The sequence below is a fragment of the Prionailurus bengalensis genome, chromosome B1, assembly GCF_016509475.1.
Source record: "Prionailurus bengalensis isolate Pbe53 chromosome B1, Fcat_Pben_1.1_paternal_pri, whole genome shotgun sequence".
In the NCBI taxonomy this organism is placed as follows: domain Eukaryota; kingdom Metazoa; phylum Chordata; class Mammalia; order Carnivora; family Felidae; genus Prionailurus; species Prionailurus bengalensis.
The window spans coordinates 188,523,415-188,537,623 of record NC_057344.1 but is presented as its reverse complement, the minus strand read 5'-3'; the positions used below and the strand labels follow the sequence as shown (position 1 = coordinate 188,537,623).

General features: G+C 37.5%; 1 protein-coding gene across 1 annotated transcript in view; it reads right to left on the bottom strand.

Annotated features, from left to right (window-relative positions):
- Positions 1-14,209, bottom strand: part of ADGRA3 (adhesion G protein-coupled receptor A3) — a 136,309-nt gene that overhangs the window by 53,091 nt on the left and 69,009 nt on the right. Inside the window, exons 8-10 of the mRNA XM_043572874.1 lie at positions 10,803-10,967; positions 8,164-8,365; positions 7,079-7,234 (exon numbers count right to left, since the gene is read on the bottom strand). Of these exons, the coding sequence (XP_043428809.1) occupies positions 7,079-7,234; positions 8,164-8,365; positions 10,803-10,967 (523 nt within the window). The remainder of the gene's footprint in view (positions 1-7,078; positions 7,235-8,163; positions 8,366-10,802; positions 10,968-14,209) is intronic.

Genomic DNA, 14,209 nt, shown 5'->3' with positions numbered 1-14,209 from the left:
AGAGTTGAAGAATATAATGACTAAAGAATTCAACAGAGCTTCAAAGGTTGCTTCAGCCATGCAGAAAAAAGAATCAACAACTAGAGAGAATAGGACACTGGAAATTCCAGAGTCAGAGGAGCAAAAATGTTCTGAAACAGAGTGAAAAAAGCCTACAGGAATTATGGTACACAATGGGGGGGGAAAAAAACAACAAAGCAAAACAATATTCACATTTTGGGAATTCCAAAAGGAGAAAAGAAAGAGAAAGAAAGAGAAAGTATATTTAAAGCAATAATGGCTGGGGCAGCTGGGTGGTTCAGTGAGTAAAGCATCTGACTTTTGATTTTGGCTCAGGTCATGATTTCACGGTTCAAAGGACAGAGACAGCATTGGGCTCTGCACTCACAGTGCAGAGTCTGCTTAGGATTCTCTCTCCCCTCTCTTTCTCTGCTCCTCCCTAATTCTCCCTCAAATAAACATTTTTATTTTTTTTTTAAAAAAGGTAGTGTAAATCTTACTGGTAATAGCAAATACATGGGCATTTTCTATTCTGCAATATGGTAATAGTGGGGCATAAGTTACTTAAAACTAGTTTAAAAGTTAGAAGAATATACTTAAAACAACCATAATGACAACAATCTGTTATAATTTACATTAAAAAAATTTTTTTTTACAGTACACCCTATGCCACACATGGGACTTCAACTCACGACCCCAAGGTCAAGAATCACATGCTCTAGTAACCGAGGCAGACAGGCATCCCTATGTGTTTTTTTGTACTGTATAAATAGTAACAGAAGTAACCTAAAATGTGAGGGAGAGGAGAAGTAAAACTGCAAAGTTTACAAACTCTACTTAAGTTGCCATCAGTTTAAAATAGAGTGTGATAAGTTTAAGATATTTTACGTGAGCCTCATAGCAACCAGTCAGAAAAATCTTATACTAATTACGCCAAAAAATACAACAAAGAAGTCAAAACAGTATATACTGATACCAAGAGATATCAAAACAACAAAAAGGACAGCAAGATAAGAATCATGGAATAAGGGATCTACAAAACAACCAGGAAACAATTAACAAAATGACAATAGTAAGTCCTTACCTATCAATAATTACTTTAAATGTTAAGAAGATTAAATTGTCCAGGGCACCTGGGTGGTTCAGTCGGTTAAGCATCCGACTTCCTCTCAGGTCAAGATCCTGCGGTTCGTGGGATCAAGCCCCGCGCCCGCACGTCGGGCTCTGTGCTGACAGCTCAGAGCCTAGAGCCTGGAGCCTGCTTTGGACTCTGTCTCCCTTTCTCTCTGCCTCTATCCCACTCATGCTCTGTCTCTTTCTGTCTCTCAGAAATAAACATAAAAAAATTTTTTTTTAAGATTAAATTGTCCAATTAAAAGAAAGAAAATGCCTCAGTAGATTAAAAAAAAAGAAAAGATCCAACAATATGCTGACTTACTTTAGCCTTAAAGACAAACCTACGCTGAGAGAAAAGGATGGAAAAAGACATTTTAAGCAAATGGTAACCAAAAACAAAACAGACTTTAAAAGTGTTAAAAGGACACAGAGATCATTATAAAATGATAAAGTGGTCAATATAAAAAGATCTAACAACTGTAAATACTCATTCACCCAACATTGGAATACCTAAATATAGAAAGCAGAAACTAACAGAAAAGGAGACAAACAGTAAAACAATAGTACTTGCAGACTTTGATACTTGACTCTCAACAATGGACAGATCACCCAGACAGAATCAAAAGGAAACAGTATATGTGAACAACATTAGAGATTAAATGGGCCTAACAGACATATACAGAACATTCTACCCAACAACAGAAGAATACACATTTCTCTCAAGTACACACAGAACAATTTCTAGAATGGACCTTATATCAGGCCACAAAACAAGTCTTAACAAATTCAGGAAGACTGAGATCAGACCAAGTATCTTTTCTGATACAATGGCATGAAATCAAAAATCAGTAGCAAGAGGGAAACTGTAAAATCCATGAACATATGGAAATCAACACTCTACTCAATAATCAGTAGATCAAAGAAGAAATTAAAGGAAATTTAAAAACAGTTTTTGAGGGGCATCTGGCTGGCTGGCTCAGTCGGTAGAGCATGTGACTCTTGATCTCAGGGTTCTAAGTTCGAGTCCCACATGTGGTATAGAGATTATTTAAAAATAAAATCTTAAAAAAAAAAAAAGATTCTTGAGACAAACAAAAATGAAAACACAACAAACATACCAGAACTTGGGAGATGCAGCAAAAAAAAAAAAAAACAAACAAAAAAAAACCCACAAAAACATTCTTGAGACAAACGAAAATGGAAACACAACAAACAAACATAGCTGAACTTGGGAGATGCAGCAAAAGTAGTTCTAAAAGCAAAGTTAAGGGCAATAAGCACCTACATTAAGAACAAGAAAAATCCCAAATAGCCTAATTCTATACCTTCTGGATCTAGAAAAAGAAGAGCAAAGTGAGCTCAATGGTGGCAGAAGAAAAAATGTATATAATGATGATTAAAGAAGAAATAAATGAAATAGAGAACAAAAAAACAATAGAAAGATTAACCAAAACAGAGTCATGTCTTTGAAAAGAAATCAAAACTGATAAACCCTTACACCAACCAAGAAAAAAAGAAAACTCAAATCATCAAAATTATACACGAAAAAGGAGACATTACAACCGATACCACAGAAATTCAAAGGATCTGGAGAAAACAATGAAAAACTATACGCCAACAAACTAGACAACCTAGATGAAAAAATTCTTAGAAACATAAAACTTACCAAGACTAAATCAGATAAAAGTAGAAAATCTGAATGGACCAATTACTAGTAGGAAGAATCAATCAGTAATCTAAAATATTCCAGGGCCCCTGGGTGGCTCAGTTAGTTAAGTGTCCAACTTTGGCTCAGGTCATGATCTCACAGTTCATGGGTTCAAGCTCCACATCAGGCTCTGTGCTGACAGCTCAGAGCCTAAAGCCTGCTTCAGATCCTGTGTCTCCCTTCTCTCTCTGCCCCTCCCTCACTCACACTGTCTCTCTCAAAAATGAATAAATGTTTAAGAATGAAATATATATATATATATATATATATATAATATATATATAATTTGTGTGTGTATATGTATATACACGTATAAGTATATATATGTGTGTGTGCGAATATATATATAAGTATACATATGTGGGTGTGTATATATATATGTGTGTGTGTATATATATATTCCAATGAAAAAAAGCCCAGGATGAGATGGTCTCACTGGTGAATTTTACCAAATATTTGAAGAATTAAAACCAATCACATGCAAACTCCTCCAAAATACTGAAGAGTTCCCTCCTCTTCTTAAACTCATTTTACAAAGTCAGCATGATCCTGATATACCAAACCAGAAAATGACACTCCTAGAAAAGAAAACTACACACCTATATCCTTGATAAATGTAGATGCAAAGCTTCTCAATAAAATGCTAGTAAGTCAAATACAGCAGTACATTAAAAAGATCCCACCATTATCAAGTGGGATTTATCTCTGATCTCTGGGATGCAAGGATGGTTCAACATATATAAATCAATCAATATGATATGTCAAATGAACGGAATAAAAACAAACCATACGATCATCTCAATAGATGCAGAAAAAGCACTGGACAAAATTCAACATCTATTCATGATAAAAACTCCCAACAAATTAGGCATAGAAGGAATGTATCTCAACATAATAAAGGCTACAGATGACAAGCCCACAGCTAACCTCATACTCAATAGTGAAAGATTCAAAGCTTTTCCTCTAAGATTATAAATAAGACAAAAGGACCCACTTTTACCACACTTATTCAATATAGTACAAGAAGTCCTACCTACAAAAACCAAGCTAGAAAAAAATTAAAAGGTATCACAATTGGAAACAAAGAAGTAAACTGTCTCTATTTACAGAGGACATAATTTTATATACAGAAAATCCTAAAGACTCAACAACAAAAAGAAACTGTTAGATTTATCAGGGAATTCAGTAAAGTTGCAGGACACAAAATTAACATTAAAACTCAGTAGTATTTCTACACACTAACAATGAATTTTATAAAAATGAAATAAATCAATCCCAGGGCACCTGGATGGCTCAGTCAGTTGAGTGTCCAACTTTTAGTTTCAGCTCAGGTCATGATCTCACAATTTGTAAATTTGAGCCTGTCATCGGGCTCTGGGGTGACAGCACAGAACCTGCTTGGGATTCTCTCTTTCTGCCCCTCCCCTGTTCACTGTCTGTCTGTCTCTCTCTCTCTCCCTCTCTCAAAATAAATAAATAAACTTAAAAAATGTTTTAATTAAAAAAAATTTTTTAAAGAAATCATTTCCATTTACGATAACTTCAAAAACAATAAAATACTTAGGAATATATTTAATGAAGTGAAAGTTCTCTCTCTACCTTGAAAACTACAAGACACCAATGAAAGAAGTCAAAGAAAATACAAATAGATGGAAAGGTATCTCATGTGCGTAGACTATAAGAATATTGTTAAAATGTCAACACTACCAAAAGATATCTATAGATTCAATGCCATCCCTATCAAGATTCCCAAGGCAGTTTTTACAGAAGTAGAAAAAAATACTCCTAAAATTTACATGGAAACACAAACGACCCTGAATAGCCAAGAGAATATTGAGAAAAAACAAAGAAGGAGGCATCACACTTGCAGATCTCAAGCTATACTATAAAAGCTATAGTCATCAAAACAGTATGGTATTGGCATAAATACAGACAAACAGACCAATGGAACAGAAACAAGAGCCCAGCTTATACAGTCGACTAATATTTGACAAGGGAGCCACAATACTCAATGAAGAAAAGACAGTCTCTTCACAATGCATGGTGTTGTGATAACTGTATATTAAAATGGAAAAGAAAGAAACTGAACCCCTATCTCACATTCCTCACAAAAATTAAGTGAAAATGGATTAAAGACTTAAATGAAAACCTGAAACCATGAAACTCCAAGACAGAAATAAAGCTCCTTGACATAGGTCTTAGTAACGATTTTTGGATATGACATCTAAAGCACAAACAACAAAATCAAAAATAAACAAATGGGACTGCATCAAACTAAAAGGCTTCTGCATAGCAACAGAAACCATCCACAAAGTGAAAAGACAACCTAGTTGCTTACAGAATGGGAAAAAATATGTGCAAACCATTTATCTGGTAAGGGGTTAATATGCAAAATATATAAAGAACTTCCATAACTCAATAGCAAAAAAAAAAAAAAAAACCCACAATTAAATAATAAGCAAAGGACCTAACAGACATTTCTCCAAAGAAGATATATGAAAGGCCAAGAGGTACATGAAAAGGTCTTCAACATCACTAGTCATCAGGGAAATGTAAATTAAAAGCACAATGAGGTACCACTTCAGACTTGTTAGAATGGCTACCACCAAAAAGACAAGAAAACACTGGCAAAAATATGGAGAAGGGGAACCTTTGTGCACTTGGTAGGAATGTAAATTTGTACAGTCACTATGCAAAACAATATGGAGGACCCTAAAAAATTTAATAACAGAACTACCACATGATCCCAAAATTCCACTTCCAGAAATATATCCAAAGGAAACTAAAACCCTAGCTTGAAGATGGCTCTGCACCCCCACGTCCATAGCAGCATTATTTATAATAACACAACCTATGATCCATTGAGGATGAAAGGATAAAGAAGTTGTGATATATACATACACAAAGGAATCATATTCAGCCATTTAAAAAATGAGGAAATCCTATCATTTATTCCAACATGGAGGGATCTTGAAGCCATTATGCTAAGTGAAATAAATCCGAGAAAGACAAATACTGCCTGATTTCATTTACATATGGACAAAAAGAAACCTCACAGAAAAAGAACAAACCTGTGGTTACCAGAGGCAGAGGGTTGGGAGGGCAGGGGGCGGAACTGGAGGAAGGTGGTCAGAAGGTATAAATTTCCAGTTATAAGTACCAAGGATGCAGCACACAAATGAAAACAGCTAACAGTGTCGCATGGTATATAGGAAAGTTATTAGAGTAAATTCCAACAGTTCCCATCACGTGAAGAAATTTGTTTTCTTCTTTTTTCTTTTTCTCTTTCTTTTCTTTCTATTGTATCTATATGGGAAGATGGATGTTAGCCTAATCTATCATGATGGTATTTTGCAATACATGTAAGTTAAAGCATCATGGTGTACACCTTAAACTTACATACTGATGAGTGTCTATTGTCTCTCAATAAAACTGGGTGGGGCGGGGGGGAAGAGAAAGAGAAGGATAAACACATGCCTCTGTAGACAGGAGAAATCCCAGAATGCCGGGGAATAGTTCTAGCCAACCCACAATGTGGAGGCAGGAAGTTGCTCTCTCACAGGCTGGCTCTGCTCTATCACGATACCTTAATTCCCAAGAACGGATTGTTCACCTCTGTTCTAACAACAGATTACTATAGTAAATGCAGCATACATTTCTCAATACTTTGGAAATTAAAAGGTACACTTAATTAAAATAGAGCAAACATAAAGATGCTTTAGAAATACAGATTCAGGGGCGCCTGGGTGGTTCAGCTGGTTAAGTGTCCAACTCTTGGTTTCGGCTCAGGGTCATCATCTCAGTTTGTGGGTTTGAGCCCCGCATCGGGTTCCACACTGACAGTATGGAGCCTGCTTGGGATTCTCTCTCTCGCTCTCTCTGCCCCTCCCCTGCTTGCTCTCTCTCTCTCTCAAAATAAGTAAACTTTTCTTTAAAAACTAGATTCAGGGGCGCCTGGGTGGCTCAGTCGGTTAAGCGTCCGACTTCAGCTCAGGTCACGATCTCACCGTTCTTGAGTTCGAGCCCCGCGTCAGGTTCTGAGCTGAGAGCTCGGAGCCTGAAGCCTGCTTCAGATTCTGTATCTCCCTTTCTCTCTGCTCTTCTCCCATTCATGCTCTGTCTCTCTCTGTCTCTCAAAACTGAATAAAAGAGTTAAAAAAAATTTTTTTTAATAAATACAAACTACAGATTCAACTCTACCACATGACTATTTGTTGACATGCTATATGCTACAAATGTGAACCAGAAAAATACCTCTTTGGACTTCTCCTCTTTGGTAAATCTTCCAAACTTTTCTATCATCTCAGCCACAAATATAACATCCATCTTGTCAGAAAAATTGGCAGCTTCCACAGTGTAAGCCAGTAACTGTCGGGCTGTGGCCACAGCATTAGTAAGATTGAGAGGCATCTGTATTTAAAAAGGCAAAAAATCTGGCGTTTTATCTTTGCATTCAAAACATGGCAATGAATTCAAAGTCTTTATCATTTATCACCAGGACCTTCTTAAAATGCTTTTTCAAAGCTGAGAAAACTGGAATTATAATGGTAACCAACCTAAAGGCAAATTTTTTTTTTTAACTTTAAATGAAACATAGTAATACATGAAAACACCTCTGGTAAACACACAACACCATCTCTTCTTCTCTGCTTATCCAAATTCTACACATACTCGATTCCAATTGCTTAGTAAAGCCTTTCCTGAGTATTCCAACTGGGAGGGATCAATAACTCCCCTGGAGCCCCAATGCACGAGAGTATGAAGCACTTACTGAACATGTATCTATACTGCCATGCTCTGCCGGTAATGTTTTACATTTGCTTATTTATTGACTTAAACACAACTCAGCACCAACCATTACACCAAGGGTATAACAGCTACCAAGGAGCACAAGAAAATGTGTCACAGGGAGGCCATGTTCCCGCTGCTTACAACGTGGTCAGGTTTAAAAGGATGCACAGGAGAGAATACAAGAAAAGACATACGAGTATAAGTATAACAAGGGATCACTCGTGACAAAGAGATTATAAAAGGAACCCAACAGGTGGCTTCCCAGATGGATTTGAAGGATGGCTGGGAATTCGGTCTAGTGAATATAGATGATAAAGATATTCAAACAAAGGCACCGAGTCAGGCAGTGACTGGAAAGGAAAATCGACACCACAGAGGGCCTTGAATACCGGTTGAGGTGACAAAGCCTAATCCCCAAGACAGAGCAACTGAATGGAAACACCAAATCCTTGTGCTTTACTCATATTTAAAACACACACAAACACACACCTGGCATTTCAACGAAAATAAATTAACCACCTCAGTCAACGTGAAGACTCTCTAGTTACCTGATTAAACATATAAAGAACTCTAGTGACATCATTTGCATACTGGCAGCGAGAATAATCATCATCCGCCCAGAAGCCGCCTCTGTCACATCTGCGCCAAGCCTTTCTCTCATCCTGCGGGTTTCCAGGGTAGATCCCACTGCCGTGGATGTTCCGAGTACACTGAAGGTACGCAGTGATGCCTGCCAACGTTCTGGGCCATCTAGAGAGACGAAGACAAAACTATATGAAAACACTCACGTGGAACACAACTAATAGGGGAAGAAAATCAAGGATGACAACAGGTCATGTATAATCAGAGAGAAAAATCAAGAAGAAACAAATTCCTCTCGGAACAAAGACTTTACAAAAAAGGTTAGCATGAACCGAACTGTTTTAAACCATCAGCCACATATATTTTAATACCATAGCATACTTCCTTAAAATTTTCTAAATATTGCTATAAACACACAGGAAAACTGTCTTAAAAAAGAAAATCCCACATACGGCACAGAGTCAGCAGATGTGCAGACAAGAGTCACCACAGCAGGGCCAGGATGGCTCTCCTTAGAAAGGCCTGCTGAGACAACTGGGGACTTGGGAGTATTTGGGACTTGCAGTATTCCCACGAACAGTGAACTGGAGGGCTGTTCACCGTGCCTAGGCTGTTGGGACACACCGCAGGGATTATGCTGAAACTTGCTTTCTTCCTGGGAGTCTGAAATTTTGGTACATGCCAGGCAGAGGGTGCCTACACGGCCAGCAATAAGAACTCGGTGTGCTGAGTTTCCCACGGGCTTCCCTGAGCAACAATGCTGCATAGAGGCTGCTGCCTTTTCATGGCTGAAGGAGGAGCATGCTGTGTGTGATCTTCATGGGAGGGAAAGAGCAGGAAGAAGCCTGCACGTGCATCTCTCCAGAATGCACCTAGGTCCGTCCCCTGGTTATCCTGCTATGTGTCTTACTACATCACTATAATGCATCTTAGCTGTGACCGCAATGACAAGCTGAGTCCACGCGAGTCCTCCTAGCAAACTTCTGCACTTGGGGGTGGCCCAGCAGACCTCCAACACGACACACGAATGAATTTATCTGGGAGAAACTGCTCCCTATGCAAGTGGCATGGATTGCCACTAACAGCTGGGAGAAATCTTTGTCATTTGAGCTCCATTTCTCCAAAAGTGGGACTGAAGTGAATGTATTTAATAAAAGTTACAGCTGACCTGTAACACAGGAACTGATAAATTACAGCATCAGTCATGCCGAAATATAATTCATCACCGAAATCTGCATAAACAGACTAAGCAACACTAAACTAAATCTTACTAATGCAGTGAAAGTCCAATCGTGTAATATACTAAGGAGTGTCGAAAGCTAATTCATTAATCAGTTAAATAATTAGATTCTTCTATTTTTAAATTTGTAAAATACTCCAATTAGATTCTCCTATTTTTAAATTTGTAAAATACTCCAATTATGAGTAGGAAGAGAAAATCCACCATAAATAGAAAACATCATGAGCACGTAATAAAAAATGCAGAATAGAACAAAATTCCCAAATGTTGTCTATTTTGCTTTAAAGTATACAGTGTAAATATTATCTGTTAACAGTTAATCTACATAAAGGACTTAGCTCTTGGCAATAATAAAATGCTAATTTCCATATACTCAGGTCAGAGAGATTTTTTTTAAAGGACAAAAAGTTTTTTAAAAAAGCCATGAAGAAGCAGCTGAGCTAAAGACGTTGCATTGCTTCTTCACCTTGGGTTTAAAAGACTAATATCCAAGGGTTTTCTTTCCCTTAAAAGTTGGGCAAAAGGAGCACCAATCAAAGACAGTGCAAACTGGGTATTCAACACACTATTTATGCTGCTTTCAAGAGCAGACATATTTCCCTACATTTACATCAACTATAAAGTCATTATTAAATTCCTAAACATAAAGAACATTAAATAAATAATATAAAGATGCTTTTTAAAAACCTTGAAAAGTTAAGGAGAGTCTAAGGTAAAAGTTGTTACCTCCCACAAATTCTAAATTTTCTATTTAAAAAAACTGTAATACTTAACTCCTTCTGCTTATCTCAACACAGAGTCCACCACCAGTGGCTCCGAAAGTTTCAGGCCATCTGAAAAGCTTTCATTCCCCAATGTCCTTCTGGCTTAATTGTCAGAAAAACCAAATTGGGGAGGAAAAAGGGACATGGGTTTCTCCTAATTCTCATGTCTACTAAACTGCCAATAGGTAAAAGTAACTTAGCAATATGAAGCAAAGTTCATCCATAAAAGAGCCCCTGAAAAAAACAGGACATACCATTAGCCTGTCTGGATTTCACAGTTTTAGTAGAATTTCCAAAACGTTTCCCTAAAGTAGTGGTCCTTAACTTTTACAACAAACTATTAAACATGAAACACTCTGCCTGCAGAGGCTGTTAAATCCACATATCTGAGATAAAATGCAGGCACCTTTTTTTCTTAATCTTCATAAATGAGTCTGGAATCACTGTTCTAAAGGGTAGTCCTTAGATACGTAAGGATATGTATATGAACATGCATGTATTTCTCAAATTTTATTCTTCAGAACAGGAGACCATGATGCACCTTTAGGAATAAACACAGATGTGGGCAAATCACTTTTCCAGCACTTTCCATGTCACTGACCTGAAATCACCTTTATTGTTTACCACCCTCTCGGGAGGACAGTACTGTGCAGAGCTTTCTAATACCACAATATCGACGGTTCTCGTATTGTTCCCGCGTTTGGTCTGGACATGACAGCCCCAATTTCCAGTCGATCCAGCCTGAATGTTAGAAATGGTGAGGGCACTGCATGAAGAAAGATTTTAAAAATGAGAGAAAATATGGTTTAGACCAAAAAAGGGAGACAATCAGGCTTCTATCATTCACTTAGCAAATACGTCTGAATACACACTGTGGGCAAAGCACTTGCCAGATTAAAAACAAATTTAAAATGATCCCTCCAGGGGCGCCTGGGTAGCTCAACTGGTTAAGCACCCGACTTTGGCTCAGGTCACGATCTCGTGGTTTGTGAGTTCAAGCCCCGCCGTTGGGCTCTCTGCTGTCAGCACACAGCCTGCTTCAGATCCTCTGTCTCCCTCCCTCCCTCTCTCTCCCTCACATGCCCCTCTCACCATGCTAGGATAAATGTTAAATATTTATATATATATATATAGACATACATATATATGTATATATGTACATATATATGTACATATGTAAAATATATATATAAATGATCCCTCCATTTAAGTATTTCAGCAGCAACTCAAGATGAACAGATAAAAAGCTCCTGAAAACACTAGGGTTAGAGCTGTACCAGAAATATGAACAGGGTGCCTGGGTGGCTCCGTCAGGTAAGCAACCAACTCGACCTCAGCTCAGGTCATGATCTCACAGTAGTGAGAGAGAGTGCTGACAGCACGGAGCCTGTTTAGGATTCTCTCTCTCTCTCTCTCTCTCTCTCTCTCTGCCCCTCCTCGTTCTCTTTCTCTCAAACAAACATTAAAAAAAAAAAAAGGTACGAACAAAGCGACAGTGAGATGGGACATCATGCCTGACACTTCTCCCACCAGAAAGAGGAAACCAGGATGCAGCCAGGCAGGGCAACAGCCTAAGTGCAAAGGCAGAAACATGGCGGCACATTCTTCGGCAAAACTAATGGAAACGTTTCCAGGTTACGCGTACCTTTCCACTGATTTGAAGGAAAATAGTCAAGCATGAAGGAAGGAGATTAATATTATGAAGTGAACAATTAAGAAAGTATTTAAGGTAAAATACTTTGTGGGAAGAATTCATTAAGTCTCTACAAAGATTTAATAAATTACCAACTAATGCTTTCACAAAAGGAGGTTTCCATGTAAAGGTATACTTCAATTTATGAAACAGCTATATTTCTAAATAGCTGTCAGTAAATTCAATTTTCAAGATGAAATCATAATTCTCTAATATAAAACCTATTAATTAAAGAGCAAATGTCAGAACCTTCAATTAGCCTTTCTCCCCACCATATGACCCACTATGCTATGCTTTTATGTAAATAGAAAATTAAGCGATAATTAGACATAAAGGATGTATCATTTTAATTAACTGACAAAATTATGTCTTGAAGTTAATACACGTTTTTCCAGTCTCCTAAATCATTAATGGCTATACAACATCATATGTTCTAATAAAGACTTTGAGGCACTGTTACTCTGAATCAAAGAAAATGTTTATCATCTTTGTTAATTAAGTCAGTGAACAAACCAACACACTGTAATAAATATATTCCAAATAAAGTACTAAAAGTACTAAATATACTCCAAATAAAGTCCACAAAAAGTACCTTACATTAAATTTAAATAACCAAATTCTAAAATAACCAATCACTCTCTAATCCAGAGGTTCCCAAACTTTCTTGGTTCACAGCACCTTCACTGACAAGAAAATGTTACGCAGAGCCCTAAACCCAAAAGAAATACCTACAATGGTCCAATTACTAAATTAAATCTCAGAATTGTGTATCGATGTCCTAATATCTTAAGAGCCATTTGAAAAAATAATGCACAACAATCCGAGGTAAATATTTCATTCTTCAACGACAATTACTTCCTGATGGGTTGTGTCTGTCTTTTGAGCACTCCAAAATTAACCAAATGTCAGATACAGATCAAACAATACCCTTATTTCATGTTCCACAATGACTTTCACACAGTACCTGCTTTGCACCATATTAATCACACAAAACTCGGTACCCTTAAAGTATGGCGCCACAGAAAGGAATCCAGCATGATCGAATGATACTGTAACTGCCTCAAGTTGGTCCAACAAATGTCAAGTATCCCCACGCTTCTTTGAAACCTTAAAACAGGGGCGCCTGGGTGGCTCAGTCGGTTAAGAACCTGACTCTGGGTTTCGCTCAGGACATGATCTCACGGTTCATGAGTCTGAGCCCCATGTTGGGCTCTGTGCTGACAGCGTGGAGCCTGCTTGGGATTCTCTGTCTCCCTCTCTCTCTGCCCCTCCCTGACTGTCTCTCAAACACAGATAAATAAAGTTTAAAAAAAGAAAAAACTTACAACACCCCACAGCACCTCTGTAAACTCACTGTGATGTCCCAGGGCACTTCAGCACGCCCGCTGGGAGCGAAGGTCCTAACACATTCTGCCAACATGCTTTTAAAGATAACCTTTAGCAACACCTTCAATGCTTTAAACCAATTATCAGAATAAACTTTTCGGGAATCCTCAAGGCAGCATATTTGGAAATTTAAGGATGAAGAAGCAGCTTCAATTTTATCTTTGAGGAAAAGTGAAAACTCTGATTCTTACCAAGGGAGAATGGATAACATGAGAAAAACCACTGAAGAACAAACAAGTATCTCAGGTTAACCAAATTGATAACCATCATTTCCTTTTCCTGCAACTCCTTTACTATTCGGAGGCAAATTTTGGGTAAAGGACTTCATATGAAAGATTTTCACATTAGTCAAGTGTCCCTCCCAAAAAAAATATTAGGCAAGGATGCTGACCTTAGAATTAATTTTTTGTCCTGCTTACAAAGAATTTAAAGTATGACCTGCAGAAATAAATGTATAAAGTTAATCTAGTTACTTTATAATTGCAAAATGTAAAGAGTACTAAATGATTGAGAGCCTTTTTGTTTAAAAAAAGGTTCTATATATTTTAATATGTTATTGTTGCTATATCATATCTCAATTATTGTCTATTCATATAATAAACTGCTTAAAGCACATAACTCCATGAGTTTTAACATACGTACAATGCTTGTGAAATTATCACAACACAAGTGAGGTAACAATTAGAGTCTTCTCACTGGGACCTAACAAACTGTTTCTAACAATCTCACTCCCAAATTAAAAACAAAAAACAAAAAACAAAAAACCTCTGATTCTGGGAAGAGCAGGGCAGCTCCTATGAAACTACCCTCCTTGCAGTTAACAATTATACACTCTGGACAAACTACAACATGACGCCTATCTCAACACACGGTCAGTGATCCAAGGCAAGCAGAAACCGGAGAGAAGCTGACACCTGGAAGAAGGGATC